This window comes from Misgurnus anguillicaudatus, chromosome 2 (assembly GCF_027580225.2).
Source record: "Misgurnus anguillicaudatus chromosome 2, ASM2758022v2, whole genome shotgun sequence".
Lineage (NCBI taxonomy): Eukaryota > Metazoa > Chordata > Actinopteri > Cypriniformes > Cobitidae > Misgurnus > Misgurnus anguillicaudatus.
Genome location: NC_073338.2, coordinates 15392769 through 15412721, shown reverse-complemented (window position 1 = coordinate 15412721; position 19953 = coordinate 15392769). Strand labels below are relative to the sequence as shown.

General features: G+C 37.6%; 1 protein-coding gene across 7 annotated transcripts in view; it reads left to right on the top strand.

Moving 5' to 3' along the window:
• The window catches only part of LOC129441879 (myosin IXb), a 76392-nt gene extending 56509 nt beyond the window's left edge, over positions 1-19883 (top strand). For 3 of the 7 annotated variants that reach the window (XM_055201610.2, XM_055201614.2, XM_055201616.2), the window contains 16 exons: positions 1794-1879; positions 2075-2169; positions 2338-2528; positions 6321-6428; positions 7950-8123; positions 10113-10160; positions 10259-10370; positions 10601-10674; positions 10928-11120; positions 13574-13702; positions 13878-13983; positions 14064-14195; positions 14432-14555; positions 16227-16327; positions 17031-17158; positions 18377-19883. In XM_055201610.2, the coding sequence (XP_055057585.2) occupies positions 1794-1879; positions 2075-2169; positions 2338-2528; positions 6321-6428; positions 7950-8123; positions 10113-10160; positions 10259-10370; positions 10601-10674; positions 10928-11120; positions 13574-13702; positions 13878-13983; positions 14064-14195; positions 14432-14555; positions 16227-16327; positions 17031-17158; positions 18377-18615 (2040 nt within the window). In that variant the 3' untranslated portion in view covers positions 18616-19883. Of the gene's footprint in view, positions 1-1793; positions 1880-2074; positions 2170-2337; positions 2529-6320; positions 6429-7949; positions 8124-10112; positions 10161-10258; positions 10371-10600; positions 10675-10927; positions 11121-13573; positions 13703-13877; positions 13984-14063; positions 14196-14431; positions 14556-16226; positions 16328-17030; positions 17171-18376 lie in introns of all 7 variants that reach the window. The other 4 variants (XM_055201613.2, XM_055201611.2, XM_055201612.2 and 1 more) reach the window with 4 other exon arrangements.
• Positions 19884-19953: the final 70 nt, after the last annotated feature.

Sequence of the window (19953 nt, the reverse complement as noted above, 5' to 3'; positions counted from 1 at the left end):
AAATTTTAAACGATAATACTAACCGTCAGGACATTTTATCGTGATTAATCGTAAAACCGGTAATTGTCCCACCCCTAGCATCTATATTTCAAATAACGTACATACTTGGGTGATTCTCACGAAAACTTGGTTTTAAAAATGTCAAGCATGAAAATGTAAAAATTGCTTAAATTTACTTTTTTTCCCACCAGACATTGAAAAACAAAATCTGGAGTAAATGGGAGCATTAATTTAAAACTTTTACTTATCATTTAACACTTTTTGTAACATAATTAAAAAAATTTGTCCTAAAAAATCTCATTACCGCAACAGTCAGAAAACATCAACACTGACATATTTTCAAAATGACATGACAAACCTGAAAGAACATAATTTGGAGATTCTGCACATGCATTTAAAATCAAAGTATTATGCTTCTATTAATTAAATTAACATTTAATAAGCATCTGTTGCGGTAATGATAATCAAAATGTCGTGTAAGCATTCTGACAAGACAATATTTCAAATTAACTGTAAAAAAATGATCTTACCTGGTAGCCATCTTGAAGTAACTGGTCCATGTGCTTGGTCATTCAAAATCAAACTTTATTAAAATTCTGTATGTGTGCTTAAACTGTTCTCAAAAAGTGTTGCGGAGGATGAGAACATCAGGCATGGACACATCATTTTCCAAATTTTTCTTCATTATTATTATACATGAATATTCAGTAAATTTTTTCTGTCATCTAAAGTAGTCTAGCAAAACATCCATTAATTTTTTTTCTTAATATTTTTGTGTTAATTTGATTAAATTACAACATAACGCATGTTCAAACACAGCCAAACACATTGCGGTAATGAGAATTTCAGCAGAAAATGAGATAAAATGTACAATTATAAATTCTTATGTTGAAATCACACATTGTGCAAGGTAGAACACAGTATTGTGTTAATTCTGATGCTTTTTAATGTTACTATATTACACGTTTTAAAGCTAAAATCATTAGTGCCGTGGTGTTTCAATGGTTTCGTGAGAATCACCCACTTACGCAAAAGGCTCGAAATGTGTGAATGTCACCTTTTTGAGTACCAAAAAAAAATCTTGTCGCTTCTTGATAAGAAGATTGGACCACTGTATTGACATTGACTATTTTAATGATGCTTTTACTGCCTTTTTGAACCTTGAAAGTTGTGAGTTGCATTGCGTTGCTGTCTATGGGGCTCAGAAAGCTAGCAGATTTCATCTGAAATATCTTTTTGATAATTTCATCAGAAATATCGAATCATTTGTGTTGCGAAGATGAACGTAATGAGGGCAATTAATGACAAAGTGTTCATTACGCAGTGAACTAATGCTTTAAAATGAATTATTTAACGTTGCTCATTATTTAACATTATTTAATTATTGCTCACATTTTTTTCGTAACCCATAGCAAAAAAGGTCAACAGGGATTTTGTTACGCCATGTGGGCGAACTAATGATGGTGGTGGCACTAATTTAAAAAAATTATATGCGGAGCTTCTTTCTGATTTACTAATGAACTGTGACAAAAAGATCCTTTGCTACATGATTGTCATCCTCAGCTAACTAGTTGTTTTGTTTCTGCTTGACTATGGCCTTCTTCCTCCAGAGCTGTGTTTTGATTGGTTGGTTGGTTGCAGTGCATGCTGGGGCTGTTGGTACAGATTCATTATTGTTATGTACAGGTTTAATTGGACTGGATTTGGCCAAGTGAACTTCCCTTTTTATGTAATCCGATGATAATCCTCCTCTATTTTGTTGGTGTGACTTGAACACGCTTTGGGTTTTTCAGATTCACTCCCCTGTAGATGGGTCAGTTATAAGTACAAACAAGACACCAAGTGAGGAGATACCTGTACCAGCTACTACACAAGAAAGGTGATCATTCTTGCTATTACTTTATAATGTTTAAATAATGTGATTTTATAGGATGAATTCTTGCTAATTTATAACATATTTATACCACAATATATTCAAGCATCTAATCTGCTGGATTTTAAAAACAAATGGCAACAAATGGTTTTGTTAGTATCGCAAAGCGTGTTTACATTGTGATATATTTGTGTGCTCCAGACGAGGATTCCTACAACGTTTTAAGAGGCGTCTGTCGCCCCAGGATGGAAATGCTACTACCATGATAAAACCACAGGCAGAAAGAGAAGAACTAGGTGAATTTTACAAAGACGAACCCAAGATGTAATAGATCGAGGGGTTCAGCCTTAATAAAAAAATCCTTATATTCCATGAACAAATTTACATATATTGAATTTTGTGTTAAATCGCCCCCTCTTTTCTCTCTCTTACTCTCTCAATCCCTCTTTCTCTCTTTTGGCTAGTAGATAGTGGCACTCAGTCTTCTCCACGAGCCAAAGGCTCGGCAGCCACTGTACCTCCTGGAGCCCGTCGCAATCCCACCATTAAGATCAGCAGAGCCACTCGTGTTCAGGAGAAGTGGAACGCCTCACTTGACCGAGAGATCAATGACACTAATGAACTTCGTCATCTGGATGAGTTCTTGGGCAACCAGGTTTGTGTTGATCTTCATATTTCTCCATCATGTTTGAGGGACGCTTTCACATCCTGTACTTCTGAGCTCTAAGTCGCATTTTTAGTTATCACTGCGGTGATTCCTGTCCACTTGTATAGTTATTGATTTATACTTTTTCTGGGTCCAAGTCTCCACTCGTTTCAATCTCATTAGCTCTTTATAAGCCCAATTTTTTTCACATAACAGATGGAAGGGTGAATATATAATCGCCACATGTTTGATGTCCAAAGTTATTTAGGGCTGGCAAAACGTGTGATGTCACATGCTCCCGCACCACTGTCAGACAGCTCAGACACGCTTTCGCTTCATACAACGCCAGCTGTGCGATTATAATTAAAGTCAGGGGCTGCTTCTTCATTGCGCTTATATAAAAGCAAGGCAGTGTTGCCAGGTCCTCTGCCTTTCGGCGCAGTTTTGAATTGGGCTACTTTAAAACTGTTTCGGCAGGTTTATGTTTTTCTTTGGGTTAGAAATGAAAGGAATTGGTTCATTAGTTGTTGATATTTAGGCTTTGAATAGTCATCGAGATGCTTTTGGAATGGCCATTTGGCTGGTTTTGTTATGCAGATCTGGCAACCCTAATAGGACAATGATGAAAGCTAAAGTGCAAACGAACGCTGATTAATAAAGGTTTAATTTTGTCATTTAATATAGGTGAGTTTTTATTTGTTTAATTGTTGTTGGGTTTTCATAAAAATATGAACCACAAACTAAGCATCAGTTTTGAAGTAAGAGAAAACCAGGTTTTTATTACTGCAACATAGAGGTCTTCACGGGTCCACTTAGATCCAAAAACCCGAGGTCCGACCCGAGTCGCACACGGGTCAGGTACAAAAATAGCGGCATTGGGTCTCGGGTAATTTAAAATGAATGTGTTTTTGCCGAATGGACCCAAGAAGACCCAAACTCTCTTGCGTGTGTGCGTCAATGTCCTTTTCAAACCTCTCATCTGTTTGCCAAGAGCGCTTGTGACATTGTGTGGCTGGCGGTAGGTTAAGTTTTGTTTAGACAGACATGTCAGTCAATTTTAAATATACATTTTAGCGGTTACCTTGGTGTCGGCGTCAGATAACAAAGTAAAACAAATAGGGCAGCTCGACAAATTGGTTGCGAGGCCACCGGAGTCTCTTTCTGTCTGACTGCTGCGTGTGGGGCTGAAGAATGCACACACGTCAGTGCCGTTTACATTCAGGTCCAGTCGGGTAAAAAAGGCCACTAGTTCAGGTCGGACTCGGGTCTGATTTTCTCGGGTTTGTCTCGGGTTGGGTCTTTCTTTAAAAAAAAGATTTATGCACGTCGGGTTCGGGTATAAAGTGATTCGGGTAATTTCTATTACTTTTATATCATAATGGCTTATTTATTTAGTTAATTATGAAAAATGTTAATATTCATCAAGGTCTAAAGTTGAGATTAAAATGAGTTTATTAATCTGTGGCACAATTTCCTCATCTGCACCATCTGCACATCCTTGAAGACTCGATTTGTTTGGTTTATTTATATTTTGACATTTAAAGATGTTTTACTTCTAAAGCTGCACAAACTTTTTTAGAAGTCACAAACAAACTGATTAATCCAGGTGTGACTGACCTCAGTTATCACAACAGCAATAATCAGACACACCTGGATTAATCAGTTTGTCCAATAATGGCAGACAGGAAACAAGGAGCTGGCTGAGGTTCGGGAGGTGGTGCAGCTGGGCATAAAGCCTATTATATCAGTAAAACTCTATAGTAGTGTGTGGCTTTTGCACTTTTTAAAGTACACTTCTACATGTGAATACCCCAATTTAGTCCCTAATGGCTATGATAAGTAAAAAATGTATTGAGTAAATATTTCTGTTTTTAATCGAAAAATTAATCGCATGATTAATGAAAATTATCGTTAGTTGCCGTCTTATTTTTTACTCTACCTTGATGACAAAGTTTGACAGTGACAGAATTGAGACTAATTCAAACAACAGGAAATCATGATTTTCAGCTAAGACACTTTATACCAAATTAGCTTTTATAAACTTGCGGTGTACACCACAGCCTTGGGCGGCACAGTTGCTCAGTGGATAGCACTGTTGCCTCACAGCAAAGAAGGTCCCCCGTTCAAGCTTCGGCTAGGTCAAGTGGCCTTTCTTTGTGGAGTTCTTCCTGAGTAAGCGTGGGTTTACTCCGGGTACTCCGGTTTCCTCCCACAGGCCAAAACATGCAGGTTAGGTGAATTGGAGATGCCAAATTGCCCCTTTCACAGTGTGTGTATGAATTAACCGGTTCTCCCCATGAATAGAGTCTTAGATGCTGCAGTGGCGTTAAGAATGAAAAACAAACAAACAATTTTGGCTTAAAAGATCTTTCACTGTCTGACCATCTGGGATTTCAGTATGGAGATAAAAAGTAGGAATGTGATTTTTAAGTAGTTTTACAGCACACTGTTGAAGATATATTTATAACCTGGCTCTCTAAAATGCTAGTTTCTGATTTGCCAATCGCAACATTCCAAGGTTCGTTCTTTTCAGATAACTAGCCCTTAAAACTAACACATGGCAACCCGGATGCTGCAAATCATTTTGACGGGTACAGTTTATGTTACACAAAATTAAATATAAATTTGTCTTTTAATAACATATCGACATTATATTTAATAATGATTAATCCGAATTGCCTGTTTGTGACATTTTGTCTTATCTTAAAACAATATTTAATGTACCTTACCTTACTTATAAGGTAAATAGCTGTGTAATAAGTGGGATAATGTACAGGCAGCAGGTTGTTATCACGAAATAAGCCTCTTCAGTGTGATACAAGACCCTTTACTTCGGTGTGATTCAAGACCTAAAGCCAGATTTACTAACAGCTTGCGCCAGCGCAAACCATCATTTTGTTGTTAAGTAACGAATGTCGGGATTTACTAAAGACACGTAGTGGATAATAGCGCTGTAAAGGTGTGGTCTAGTTATTTTTTGCAACTGACCCTATTGCATATGCATTTCTAGGAGTTCACTTTCAGACGAAAAATTTATGGGATGATGTTATTTAAATGATTCACGCAACGTGATTTACTAATGTTTGTGCATGTGTTATGACTGATATTTGAACCATTATTTAATGCCGAAAAAAGCATGCCTTAAATCATTTTGAACTTGAAATGGCTGCAATTGTTGCTGATAAGAGGAGGCTTGGCAGACAGAGTACAAGGCAGAGGATTTTTTCACACGTAAGAATTTATTTGTACTGCCAGAACCTATTATTCAAATATTGTTTGCCAAGTCATGCTATTTTTTGAGTCACAGAAGAAGTCACACAATACCAGTTGTTTCAAAACTTCTTGTAAACCTTCATTTTTTTGTCCTTTGGTTCTTTTCTGTGTACTTTGGCATCATTGGCTGGGATTTCACACCTCGAATTTTCATCTGTGATATCCGTGGAGCTGAACTCAAGCGCATCAGACATTAGTAGATCACCTGCACCTCATCAGCTTTGCTTATTTGCGACCCTGAACTAATTTGCGCTGCTCTTAGTAGATTGCATTGGTCATTATCGAAATCAGCTGTTGTGCCTTTTTAGTAAATACCCCACATGTTCCCCGTTTAATGTTCCCCGTTTAGTAAATCTGGCCCCTAGATGCTCAAAGCAAACTTATTGTTGCTTTGGCTTCTAAAAGAGCCTTTAGACCCAGAAGTGCATGATGTTAGATGTTAGACAAGCTGATAGTTTCTGTTTGTTGAAATGAATCCTGCTTTGTACTTTTGAAATGCCTAATAAGTTGTTGTGATGCTGAATCCAGATGAATGATCTAAGCACGCGCTCCAAGGAACTCTCAGAGACTGAAAAGATTTTCTTCACGGCCACCACGCAGTTCAGAGACACCATCAAGAGCATGTACTCCATCTCAGTAAGTGTCATTATTGACCCTACCCAGGGACCAGCGGCGTGCCGTGACTTCTCTTTGGAGGAAGCAGGAATTCAAAATATGTGTTCAAGGTGTCACATGTGGCTTGTCATGTCAGAATATGTGTTTGTCGCGTCATTTGAACCATGTGCATCACGCGTCTTGTCAAAGTACATGCCTGCTGCAGGCGCGTCAAAAGGGTTTATGATAAAAGAGACGCTCGCGTTCATGCGATACTCGCCCGACACTCAAATCCAGATAATTTACTCACCACCATGTCATCCAAAATGTTGATGTCTTTCTTTGTTCAGTCAAGGAGAAATTATGTTTTTTGAGGAAAACATTGCAGGATTTTTCTCATTATAATGGACTTTAATAGACACCAACAATTAACACTTAACTCAACACTTAACAGTTTTTTTCAACGGAGTTTCAAAGGACTATAAACGATCCCAAACGAGGCATAAGGGTCTTATCTAGCGAAACGATTGTGATTTTTGACATGAAAAATAAAAAATATGCACTTTTAAACCACAACTTCTCGTCTAGATCCGGTCCAGCGCGACCTAACGCGTAGTGACGTAGGGAGGTCACGTGTTACATATATAAAACGCACATTTGCGGACCATTTTAAACAATTAACTGACACAAAGACATTAATTAGTATCAGTTGACACACAACAACGTAGGAACGGTCCTCTTTCAACACACTTGTAAACACTGGGGCGGAGTTTCGCGTTCGCCTTCTGTGACCTCTTAATGTGATGACGTATTGCGTGGGGTCGCGCTGGCACATCACGACCGGATCTAGACGAGAAGTTGTGCTTTAAAAGTGTATGTTTGTTATTTTTCTTGTCAAAAATGACAATCGTTTCGCTAGATAAGACCCTTATGCCTCGTTTGGGATCGTTTATAGTCCTTTGAAACTTCGTTGAAAAAAACTGTTACGTGTTGAGTTAAGTGTTAATTGTTGGTGTCTATTAAAGTCCATTAAAATGAGAAAAATCCTGCAATGTTTTCCTCAAAAAACATAATTTCTTCTCGACTGAACAAAAAAAGACATCGACATTTTGGAGGACATGGTGGTGGGTGACTTGTCTGGATTTTTCTTTTGGGAAAATGGAATATTCCTTTAACACTTAACTCTGATGAGTTTAAGCGAATATCTATAGCAAACGCAAGCGTCTTTTTTTACCGTAAAAAATGTTAACATGATGCAGCAAACACCTTTTCACATGACGGGCCACACACATGACAGGTTACATACATGTTTTGATGCGTTTTGCATTCCAGCCTCCTGGAAGAGCACATTACTGCCTGGGACCTGTCATCCCACATTTCACTGTAGTGTCATGTTACCTGGTTTTGAGAAAAATGTCTCAACCTGGCACCACTTTTTTGTTTTTATGCCCACCATAGTTCTACAAAGAGCTGTTTAAAGGTTAATAAACGGTATGTCATTTTTAGCAAAGGATTTTGTTGCATTGTTTTGTTGTAAAACTCAATATTTTGTGTGTCCAAAAGAATCCCAGTATTGGTTACAAGACACTGATGTCAGGCTATCAGGCGAAGGTGTCCAGTCTGGCAGGTATGAAGAAAGCCTCTGAGGTACCGCTGGTGGTAAATCTTTTCCAGTCGGTTCTGGATGGGTTTATCAGGGGTGAGCTCAAACGATTGGAAGGAGCTGACACTTGTAAGGTAACTAATGAAGCTAGTTTTTTGAAATGCAAGGCCCACGTGAAATTTTGTCAAACATTCAACCTGCAACGTTTTATACATCGCCTATCCTTTATATCTCTATAAATCCCAGTTATGTTTAACAAGTTGTCATATTTAAAATCCCATTATCCCTTTAAATGTCTTTATCAATAGCTCCATTTCCATTGCAGACTTGCGAAAACATTAGCGTTATTTTCAAAAGTCGACAAATGACTATTGAAAATGAGGGCGTTTCTATTAAAGGCGGGGTGCATGATTTTTGAAAAACGCTCTGGAAAAGGGAGTCGGGCCGAGTACAACACACTTGTAGCCAATCAGCAGTAAGGGGCGTGTCTACTAACCGATATCCTTGCCGGGTTGCGTATGTGTGGGGCGGGTCTATCAAAAGAAGGTCCAGATTCTATTGGGGTAGGGGCGTGTTTGTTTAGGTGATTTCAAATGTCTACATTGGCATTCAGAGATCATGCACCCCACCTTAAAACGATGATATACGCCTGAAACATTTTTTTTCTCACGACAAGTCATTACAAACATCACATCGACTGATCCATTGCACTAGGCCTTATTTTTAAGCGAAGGAGAAGTAACAGAATTATCCAAACATTAATACCTAAGAAAGCCCCTTATACTTAGGAGCCGCAATGTATAGGTTTTTCTTGGAGGTAATGGTGTATTATTTTAAATCAAAAGAGATGTAAAAGGAAAGCCTTTAATACTACACTTAGGAGCAGCCACGTATTGAGGTGTTCATCTTCAAATAATAATTATGTGACTTCAGTTGACCTGAAAATGCGAATAAACTGTTTCCATTCCAGCTTTGCGAAATACACCTTTTCTGCCCAAAAAGAAGTCCTCATGCGAGCGTAAAAACTTTTTGCGAAACCTTGCATATTTTCAATTCGCATTGGCAGTTTGCGCAATTTAAAGGTTAATGGAAACACAGCTTGTGACTAGTGTTGGGCGATGTGCCCCATTTTGAGATCGTCCTGTCGTCAGCCTGTGAAATTGCTGTTAAATCATTTATTTATGTGTTAATTTTTTACTCATTTATGACAAGTCACTCGATTAACGGACAAAAGAAGCAAGTACAACACTGTTATGATCGCAACCTGCTTAAAACTGATACCAATAATCAGAGCAAGGAAAGTCCAGGTGCTTTAAAATTTCCTGCCGTCCAGGGAGCGAGAACAAAACACTCGCTGGGTTTAACCCTCTGCACGCCTAACAACCTCTCTACTACAAGGAAATGTCAGAGCTGCGCGTATTACAAGCTCATGTGCGAGGAAGAGTCAGAATCATGCGCATTACAGAAGGAGTCCATGCCGTGCGCATTCAGATCTTAAAGGTGCAGTGTGTACATTTTAGCGGCATCTAGTGGTGAGGTAGCGAAGTGCAACCAACGGCTTAGTCCGCGGCTCACCCCCTCGCTTTTGAAACACATAGAGAAGCTACGGTAGCCGCCACCGGACAAACATGGCATCATCGGAGACAACTTAGTAAAAAAAATTGTCCGTTAAGGGCCTCCGTAGAAAAATGGCAGCACAAAATGGCGACTTCCATGTAAGGGGACCCTCTGTGTATGTAGATAAAAAGGTCTCGTTCTAAGGTAATAAACACGTAACGGTTCATTGTAAAAGGTCTTTTATACCCCTGATAATATAGTTTTGTATATTATTATTTTGCATTTCTGTCAAAAGATCCTTAATTACACACTGCAACTTTAAGTCCAGGTGTGTGCGAGAAGGAATCTGCGTGCGTTACAAGCTCTCTCGTGCAAAGTGAAGCCCATAAACCCTCTATCATGCGAGGAAAAGCATGTAATGTGCATGCTAATGTGAAACTAAGATGATAATAATAACAATTGCCATGAAAGCCTGCTATTGGTGATAAATCTGACGATCGTTGATAAACGATACTATCGTCTATCAGCACAACCCTACTAGTAACTCATGCGTTTGAATTTTTCAGATTAAGGAAAGAAGCCGAAGAAAATCTACTAAAGGAGATGGGAAATATGTAAGTTGTCTTAGTGATACTGCAAAACATACATTTATGATATATATTTATTGCACCTTTTTAATGAAAGTTGTTTTTGCTTTGTCTCTCTCTCTTAGCCTAACAGCCCACTGAATCACTTATTTAGCACATATCAAGTGACCATCATGCAGTCATGTGACCAGTGCACTTCATACATATGGGGAATGGAAAAAGCCTTCATGTGCAGCTGTAAGCATTCAACATGACCTCCTAAACAGTGCACTGCGCTGAGGAGTCAATGATAATTTGACTTATTTAAACAATTTTTTAGTTTCAAATAAGGTATTATGTATTTCTACCAGTTATTAAGTACATGTATGTGTATATAGTGTGACAAATGTGTGCTACATATGTGTCTATGATAAATGTCTGTTTAGGAAATTGACAATAAAGTGAAGTAAACAATTTTTCTGTTTCAGCTTGTAAAATGGTGTGTCATAAAAAGTGTATCAGCAAGATAACAATAAATTGCACATCTCCCTGTGGTAGGAAGGTGAGTACTGCTACACTGTACTACACTGTGTTGACCTTTGTCACATTATAGCTGTTTTTTAAACCATCTACAGTCAGTGAAACCCTCAATGTAGATATTGCATACAATATTATTTCATTAAAACCAAAAGAGTCCAGTCTGTACCATGAAAGTTGAAGTTGTTCATACAACTGAGCAATTACATCAATATAGTTTTATATGATCCCAGCAAACCAACATAATCGATGTTTCACTGTATGCTTGCATTCTTTAGAAAGAGGGTGACCAAAGCGCTCTTCACTTTGGTGTGCCTTTGTGCATACTGGTCCGCACCGCTGACTCCGTGCCTTTTGTCATGGACAAGATGCTGGTGCACGTTGAAATGAATGGACTGTACACGGAGGGCATCTACCGCAAGTCGGGTTTAGCCAGCAAAGCTAAAGAGCTTCACCAGATATTGGAAAAAGGTAATTGTTGTTAGCGTATGAACACCTCACGAGCAGAGATTGAAGGATACAATCATAGTGGCTGATTGACAAGTTGGTAGGCGGTACTTCACTGTAGTCCAAAATGTAACGCTACATGTGTAATTTGGTTGTGATGTGTTTTCTACTACCACACATTTGAAGTGGATCAAAAAAAGTTAATCATAGTTGTCTTAAGATGAGAATGGGTATTTTGTTTAAAATCTCAAGACAACTGTTATGAAAGGTTTTAAATATATTTTAAAGAGCATGTCTTATGCTATTGCGAAAATGACCTTTCATGCAGCGTGTCATGCGGTTCATTTTGACCTCCAGAGGAGGAGGCTGTGAACAATCAGTGGTTAAAAATCATCTACGTTACCACAACAGTCACTGATGACTGCTTCTCTAATCTGTAAGCCGGGTTAACCATGATGGATGGGTTAGTGCCTAGTTTATTTGGAACAGATTGCTCCTTCGAATCACAACATTACGATTAATAATTGTTGCTTTCAGGTTCTGTTAAGCGTGCTAAATATGTAGTTTTGTACATTTGTGTTGTGTGCAATCAAGCTAACCGGCTTACTCTGCCTTAAAGGAATATTCTCTGGATTTTTTTAAAAAGAAAAATCCAGATGGTTTGCTCACCACCATGTCATCCAAAGTGTTGATGTCTTCCTTTGTTCAGTCGTGAAGAAATAATGTTTTTTTTTTGAGGAGAGCATTGCAGGATTTTTCTCATTTTAATGGACTTTAATAGAGCCCGACAATTAATACTTAACTCAACACGTAACAGTTTTTTTCAAAGGACTATAAACAATCCCAAACGAGGCATAAGGGTCTTATCTAGCAAAACGATTGTCATTTTTGACAAGAAAAATAAAAAATATGCTCTTTTAAACCACAACTTTTCGTAAATGCGTAGGGACGTAGGGAGGTCACGTGTTACATATATAAAACGCACATTTGCGGACTATTGTAAACAATAAACTGACACAAAGACATTAATTAGTATCAGTTGACATACAACAAAGTAGGAACGGTCCTCTTTGAAGACGCTTGTAAACACTGGGGTGGAGTTTCGCGTTCGTCCTCTGTGACCTCTTGACGTCATGACGTATTGCGTGGGGTCAGCTGGCGCATCACGACCCAATGTAGACGAGAAGTTGTGCTTTAAAAGTGTATATTTTTTATTTTTCTTGTCAAAAATGACAATCGTTTCGCTAGATAAGACCCTTATGCCTCGTTTGGGATCGTTTATAGTCCTTTAAAAACGCAGTTGAAAAAAACTGTTAAGTGTTGAGTTAAGTATTAAATGTTGGGCTCTATTAAAGTCCATTAAAATGAGAAAAATCCTGGAATGTTTTCCTCAAAAAACATAATTTCTTCTCGACTGAACAAAGAAAGACATCAACCTTTTGGATGACATGGTGGTGAGTAAATTATCTGGATTTTTTTCTTTTAAGAAAATGGAATATTCCTTTAACCTAAGCCGTTAACTCACATTTAGGGGGCGTGCATACCAAAGCTTTTAAACGCAGCTGAAAACGGACGCTGACTCCTCTTTTTTTAGCCGACTGCCAGCTTTTTTCAGCTGAGCATTTTGGTTGCTGAAAGATCAGTCGTTGAACGATGTGCCGGTTGGTTGTTGTGATGTTTATCCCGACCTTCCTCCACTGTGATTGGACGGCCGTGTGAGACGTGATATTAAAGAGCCGAGCTTTTCACCCAAAGTTGAATATTTTTCAACTCTTAGGGGATGTGCACATAGATATGTATAACGGCTAGACGTGTTACGGTTAGTCTCTAACGTCCTCGCCCGGCGGCCACCTCACCACAGGCAGCTCGCCCACCCGCAGCCTGGAGCCCCAATGGTGCATGTACTTCCAACTGACCATAACTTGCTCAATTTTCTATCAAACGGTTTGGTTTCTTACAAACGTTATTAACATGGCTATAATTCTGGATGTTTTAACATGTTTCATGAAAAAAAATTTAGTATAAGTATGCAGTGTCATGAGTACATATTTGACGTTTATAACAAACCAAACCGTTTGAAAATCAGATTGTAAACAACTTCAAAAACATTGCAATAAATAAATTGTTTTATTTAAGAACAATATTAGGCTTTTTTGTCTACACATATCCCTAAAAGTACATTTTTGGCTGTATTATTTGTGTCTCCTTCAAAAATTGCTCTGGAGAAATGTCATGTTTATTGTCCCCCCACTATTAGATAAAATGTATGCCTGTGAATAAATACAACCACTTTATTCTAATTATTTTTCTACTTTTAAAATAAATAAAATAATTAAGTTTGAGTTAGTGAGTTAAATCTTGCATTATAATGACTCTTTAAGTTTTCTTTTTTTTTACTTGGCCCCAATCCTCCTTCATACAAATCAACTTAAACCTTTTTAATATTGCTAAAAAGTTATGTTGTTTGTTTTTCTCAGATCCACAGACTGTCGCTCTTGACAATTACCCCATCCACACCATCACCGGTCTGGTCAAACAGTGGTTACGGGAGCTACCTGACCCGCTCATGACATACAGTCTCTACAATGACTTCCTATATGCTGCTGGTGGGTTATTAACTATAGTATGAAATACACTAAAATCCAGAGCCTTTGTTGCTGTGACAAACTATTAGTTGAAAAACGCAGACTATTGCTAAGTGACGACATCTATTTGATTATACCCATCTTCTTTTTCAAAGGCTAAACATTTGTATAACATATCTTATATCTTTGCTTTCAGATTTGCCAGAACAATCCGAGCGGTTACGTGCCGTCTACAAAAAGTTAGATGAACTACCTCCCTCAAATTTCTCCCTTCTCGAAAGGCTTATTTTTCATCTTGTGAAGTAAGAACTCAAAAAGGATCAATTGCATATGACTGTGTTGAATATTTGACATTGCCTCACCATTGCCCCATTTCTTTTAGAGTGGCAAAAGAGGAAGCCCACAATCGGATGTCAGCCAACTCTCTGGCTATCGTCTTTGCACCCTGCATTTTACGCTGCCCAGATTCATCTGATCCTCTCCTCAGTATGAGAGATATAAACAAGACCACCCTGTGAGAATCATTGCTTTCTTGATTTCCTCGTGACTTACGATTAGCTTGTTATTCTGGTTTTTCTTAATACTAGTGATTGATAGTCGAGAAAGGATGTAAAGATAACTTTTGTTTCGCAAGTATGATTTTGTATGAGCATTGCTGATAACATCAGAATACAAGACAAACATTTTGGCAGTTTTATTCTATTGCATTTGTGTACACGTGGATCTCAAAGCCAGCGTTTATGTGTACAGCTGTGTGGAGATTCTGATTAATGAGCAAACAAGGCGATACAATCAGATAATGGAAGAAATTCAGCAGCTGGAAAATGTAGAAGCTATGGCCGTTAAACAGCTCAAGCTCAGGAGACAAAACACGGTAAGAGAGTCTTTATGTAAGCAATAAGGTACGAGAGGCTGTGCTGTATCGTGAATAAGTAACGGCTGAGGGGCGTTGTTAGGCACGACGCGAAGCGGAGTGCCTGCAACCCCTTCGGCCGTTACTTATTCACAATACAGCACTTGCCTCGAGTACCTTATTGCTTTTATAAAACGGTTACCACACAATATTAAAGTAAAAAAAATATTAGTGCAACTTTAATGAAGTTAAATCAATAAAAGCATTCCTTCCGCTAGAAAAAATAGTCCCTGACTGCGAACAACAACATGAAAGCTCAAATAAAAACAACAAACTGTTCTCAGACTTTGTCTCATTATATGTTTATGTGTTGCTAAGGGTGTTGCTAAGGGCGCAGTGATATTAAATAGAACTGTTGGGTAAAGCGGTCATAGCAGTGTTTTATCGTGAATAAAGCACACCTGTTGACCAATCAGAATCAAGGATTGGAACTAGCCGTTTTATAAAAACTGGGTTAAAATAAATGTTTCACCCATGCTTACATCTACTACAAAAGTAGTTACAGCTATGACAAGAAACATTGGTACGTATGTCTAGCTACGGTGGTGTAATCTTCTTGGCAAAATTTATGTTGGAGGCCCCTCGCACCCCTCTTATTTTCAGAATAATGTAAGAATAATTATTTTTTTATCAAGTTAACCAATGGATTAAATTTATGTTAATTAGAAATTATGCAAAAAAAAATTTTGCTTTTTGACTTTAAATACAAACTTTTTTAACTTTACTATTTTGGTAGTCAGCTCCCCACGCGATGCGAACAGTCTAAACAGAGTCAACATCACTCAAATTTGATCCGTCCTGAAATGATGTTGATACACAGAACAAAGCCAAGTTTATTTTTTACAATGCATTACAATAATTTTAAAATACCTGCATCATGTCTTTGCATACCAGCTTCGCGTAGCAGGAAACAAAGGACCGCTTTCAGCGTGACTTAAATATCGGTCAGCTGCAGTGTTTTGAATGATGTTCATCATATATTTTAACTAGACTTCCATCTGGTAGACTCTGTGTAATACAAGCCAGCACAAATAGACTAAAACACAGCTTTTTTCGCAATGGCGGTGAAGGGACTGCTGAACCATGAACATACACTACAAAAAATGATTTTCAAGAAAAAAATTCAAAGTATTTTGTCTGGTTTTCAGTAAAAAATCTAAAAATTCTTAAATTAGGATGCTTTTTCTTGTTGAGCAAAACGACCCAAGAAAATAAGTCTAGTTTTTAGACCAAAAATATTTAATTTAAGTGATTTTGTGCATAAAACAAGCAAAAAAAGAATTTGGCAAATTTTTTGCTTGTTTTATGCACAAAATCAGTTAAATTAAATATTTTTGGTCTAAAAACTAGACTTATTTTCTTAGGTAATATTGCTCATGAAGAAAATACATCTTTATTTAAGAATTTTTAGATATTTCTACTATAAACAAGACAAAAATACTAAGTTAGAAAGTCATATTTTACAGTGTAGGCATTTGGCGACTCTGCCTATAGGTAGCACTGGAGATAATTCAGCGCAGCATCCATTATTGGATGTGACTTTATTGGCAGCATACCATGGCCTTTTATATTATTTAGCTGTTTTGGTGCTGTGAAATGCTTATGCTTCCTATTTTACGTGATTTTCATCAGGTATTTGATGGGGGGAAATTGAAATCCTCTTCGATGGAGACTGCTGAACTTAAAATTGAAAATGACCTGCTTGAGCGGATAAGGTCCATAAAGAAGGATAAGTGAGTAGAAATGCATGCTTAACATTTTATGTCTTTATTCATTAATTCTTACTTCAGTAAAAGGTTGAATTTTATTTCCCCCAAAATGATAATGGACTTGTTTTCCTTTTTTTGGGAACCAATCCTTTAACAAAAACGTGACCCTATCTCTAAAAGCTCAGCTAAAGTCATTTTTTGTGGTTTTACTGTTTTCTACATAACATCATCCTACATAATGTAAAGAACATTATGTAAAATATAACCTTAATATTTTTAATATTGACTGTGTAAGGTCATCATACTTTGATGCTCCTAATCTGATCATGTAATTTGATTGCGAAACTTTAGCCTCAATTAATAATGTTTTTAGTTAACCTTTGAATTTTGCTTAGATCTGTTTAAACCTCAACCAATTGTCCCCAAGGGGTGGTTTCCCGGACAGGGATTAGCTTAAACCAGGACTAGGCCTTAGTTTAATTGGGAAATATAACTAGTTTTAACAAACATGCCTACTAAAAACATTACTTGTGGGCATTTTAAGGCAAAACAAAGGGCACTGATGTGTTTGAAGATGTCAGTGCAAGTTGTTTTTAGTTTGGACAGCTCTTAAATTTATTTTAGTCTAGGACTAGTCTAATCCCTGTCCGGAAAACCGCCCCAAGAGTTTGTGTATGTCTCAATGACAGCATTGTTCAGTTCATAACTCGTCCTGTTTATGGTTCAGGAGTGATTTGGCCTGCAGACTGCCTGAGCTCTTCCAGGACAGCTCGGATGGTGAGAACCTTGACAGCGAGTCATTGGTCAGTTCAGAGAGTCTTCTGGAAGATCATTTTGTGAGTTTGGACTCGGAAGGTCAGTACTGAGGTATAGACCCTTTAAAATACCTTGCAAGTCTTGCATGCTGTGCTTCAGAAGGCTTGGATCTGCTGGTCTTGCAAGTTTATTGCTAAAGCAGCCATCTCTCTAACCATGTGTGCACTTGCCTGCTTTAACATTTGAATATATTAACATTCATTTAAAATTAAAGTCCCCCTGTAGTCGATAATCTTATCCCTTAAAACTCATCTTTGAGCATCAAAATGGCATATGTAATGCATATTTCTTTTAAATAGTGTGAATTTAGCTCTACATCCTTGCCTCATTTAGTACGCGTATCTATGAATATGCAAATGAGTTCCAAGTCGCTAAGCCTTGTTTCACACCATGCACATGTGAATTGCGTGTTTGCAGCATTAAAATGAGCATCGCAGACGTAGAGCTGAAGCAGCTGTTATGCTATCGTTTTAGCGCTGTGTCAATTCAGCATCCATACATAATATTTATATGGCTCGAACTTGGTTGACGTGATTGGTTTGTGATGTAGGAAACCGACTCTCTTTTGGAAAATAATGTTTCATCTGAAAGCATATTAAAAACGACACGGGGGACTTTTATGTTTTTAGATGCTGTTGTTGACAAGCAGTAAAAGCATACACTCACCTAAAGAATTATTAGGAACACCTGTTCAATTTCTCATTGGTGTAATGGTGTGGGGGATGTTTTCTTGGCACACTTAAGGCCCCTTAGTGCCAATTGGGCATCGTTTAAATGCCACGTCCTACCTGAGCATTGTTTCTGACCATGTCCTTCCCTTTATGACCACCATGTCCCCATCCTCTGATGGCTACTTCCAGCAGGATAATGCACCATGTCACAAAGCTCGAATCATTTCAAATTTGTTTCTTGGACATGATAATGAGTTCACTGTACTAAATTGCCCCCACAGTCACCAGATCTCAACCCAATAGAGCATCTTCGGGATGTGGTGGAACGGGAGCTGCGTGCCCTGGATGTGCATCCCACAAATCTCCATCAACTGCAAGATGCTATCCTATCAATATGGGCCAACATTTCTAAAGAATGCTTTCAGCACCTTGTTGAATCAATGCCACGTAAAATTAAGACAGTTCTGAAGGCGAAAGGGGGTCAAACACAGTATTAGTATGGTGTTCCTAATAATCCTTTAGGTGAGTGTAGGTTGTCCACCTGTTTTGGGGGTCACCAGTTGCTAATTCGATGCATCTATTTCAGTGAGCACTGCCTTGAAGACCTCAAGCAGGCCAGGAGAACCTGCCAAACCTCCTGTTCCAACACATCCTCCTCCAGCTGGGAACTGGAACCAAAACCACTCTGCCTCACGCCGAGATGGAGTCCAGTCCATGTGTATCATTGGAAACCAAGATCTCTCAAAATCCCCCTCACCAGGCAGTCAGGCCAAAAGAAGATTTTCTGAACTTGACATTCCTTTTATAGATGAGGAGGACATTTAGTTATTAGTCTTTCCGGTTGCCGTTCAAGCAAAAGTCAGTATCCGTTCAGATCATATGAACACTCGTTGTTTTGAGTAATAAATTAAATGCTAGATTAATTCTGTCCAAAAACTGCTGTTGACCTTTGTGTTTATAAAATACTTTTGTAAAACATTTGAATGCTTTAAAAAAAAACTTTAAAGCCATTGTGAATTGTGTATAGTACTGTTCTATGTTTATTTAAAATGTTCTCCTGATCTTGGACTTTTAAATATTTTAACAGCATTTCTACTCGCATGCTTTTGTTTTTTGTCTACTGCAACTTTTCTATGAACGATATGCAATCATTTAGACCTGGTTAATATTACTGTCTGCTGCAGCAGCTTGAGGAAATCAAATTATCATTGATCTTATTTTCTCAAACCAGAAATCTGATTTTTTTACATGATAAACGCATGCATTTGCTGACTATCACAAGCATCATTCCCTTCATGTATTTTTTAGTCAAATTTCTGTATAGTAAATGCAAAGTAAAAAAATATATAATTTGACAACTGTTTAGGATTCACACAATGTGTGAATATTTATATATTTGTTTTAAAGAATATTATTTTAAGCCGGTTGGAGGTTTTTACATAATTGTTTTGCTTGTATGTTTGAAGTAAACTGTGAAGCTGCTGCAAGGTACATTTATGTCAAACAGTCTTTGATTTAAAAAGCAGGTCTCGTAAATCACCATTATCAAAAGCAGATTCCATAATATGTTATATCATCAAATTTACATGCAAAGCTTTATATACAGATATTGATGTTTTTTTGTTTTTTTTAGAGAGGGAGATCGGTAACACTTAACGTTATAGGGTTCATTAGTTAACATTAATGTATTAACTAACATGAGCAAACCATGAGCAGTACACTTGTTACAGTATTTATTAACCTTTGTTGATGTTAGTTAATAGAAATAAAGCTTTTAATTGTTTGTTCATGTTAGTTCACAGTGCATTAACTAACATTATCAAGATTTTAATAATTGTTGACATTAACAAAGATTAATAAATGCTGTATAAGTGCAGTTCATGTTAACTAATGAACCTTATTCTGTGAAATCTGTGATAACATGTCAGTGTCATATAACAGTAACATTAGAAAGACACTTCAGATATGTTTTACTGTAGAAAGGAGACATTGTTACAGCAGGTGTATTGTATATCATTACTAAATATTGTAAAGCTGCCGATTATAAACTAGTTATAAGAAATAAAACGCACATGTTGTGCATGAATTCTGTACATGTTGACTGATCTCTACCTGAAAGACCCGTTTTCGTGAAATTTTAATATGATTTTTTGCTGTTGTCAT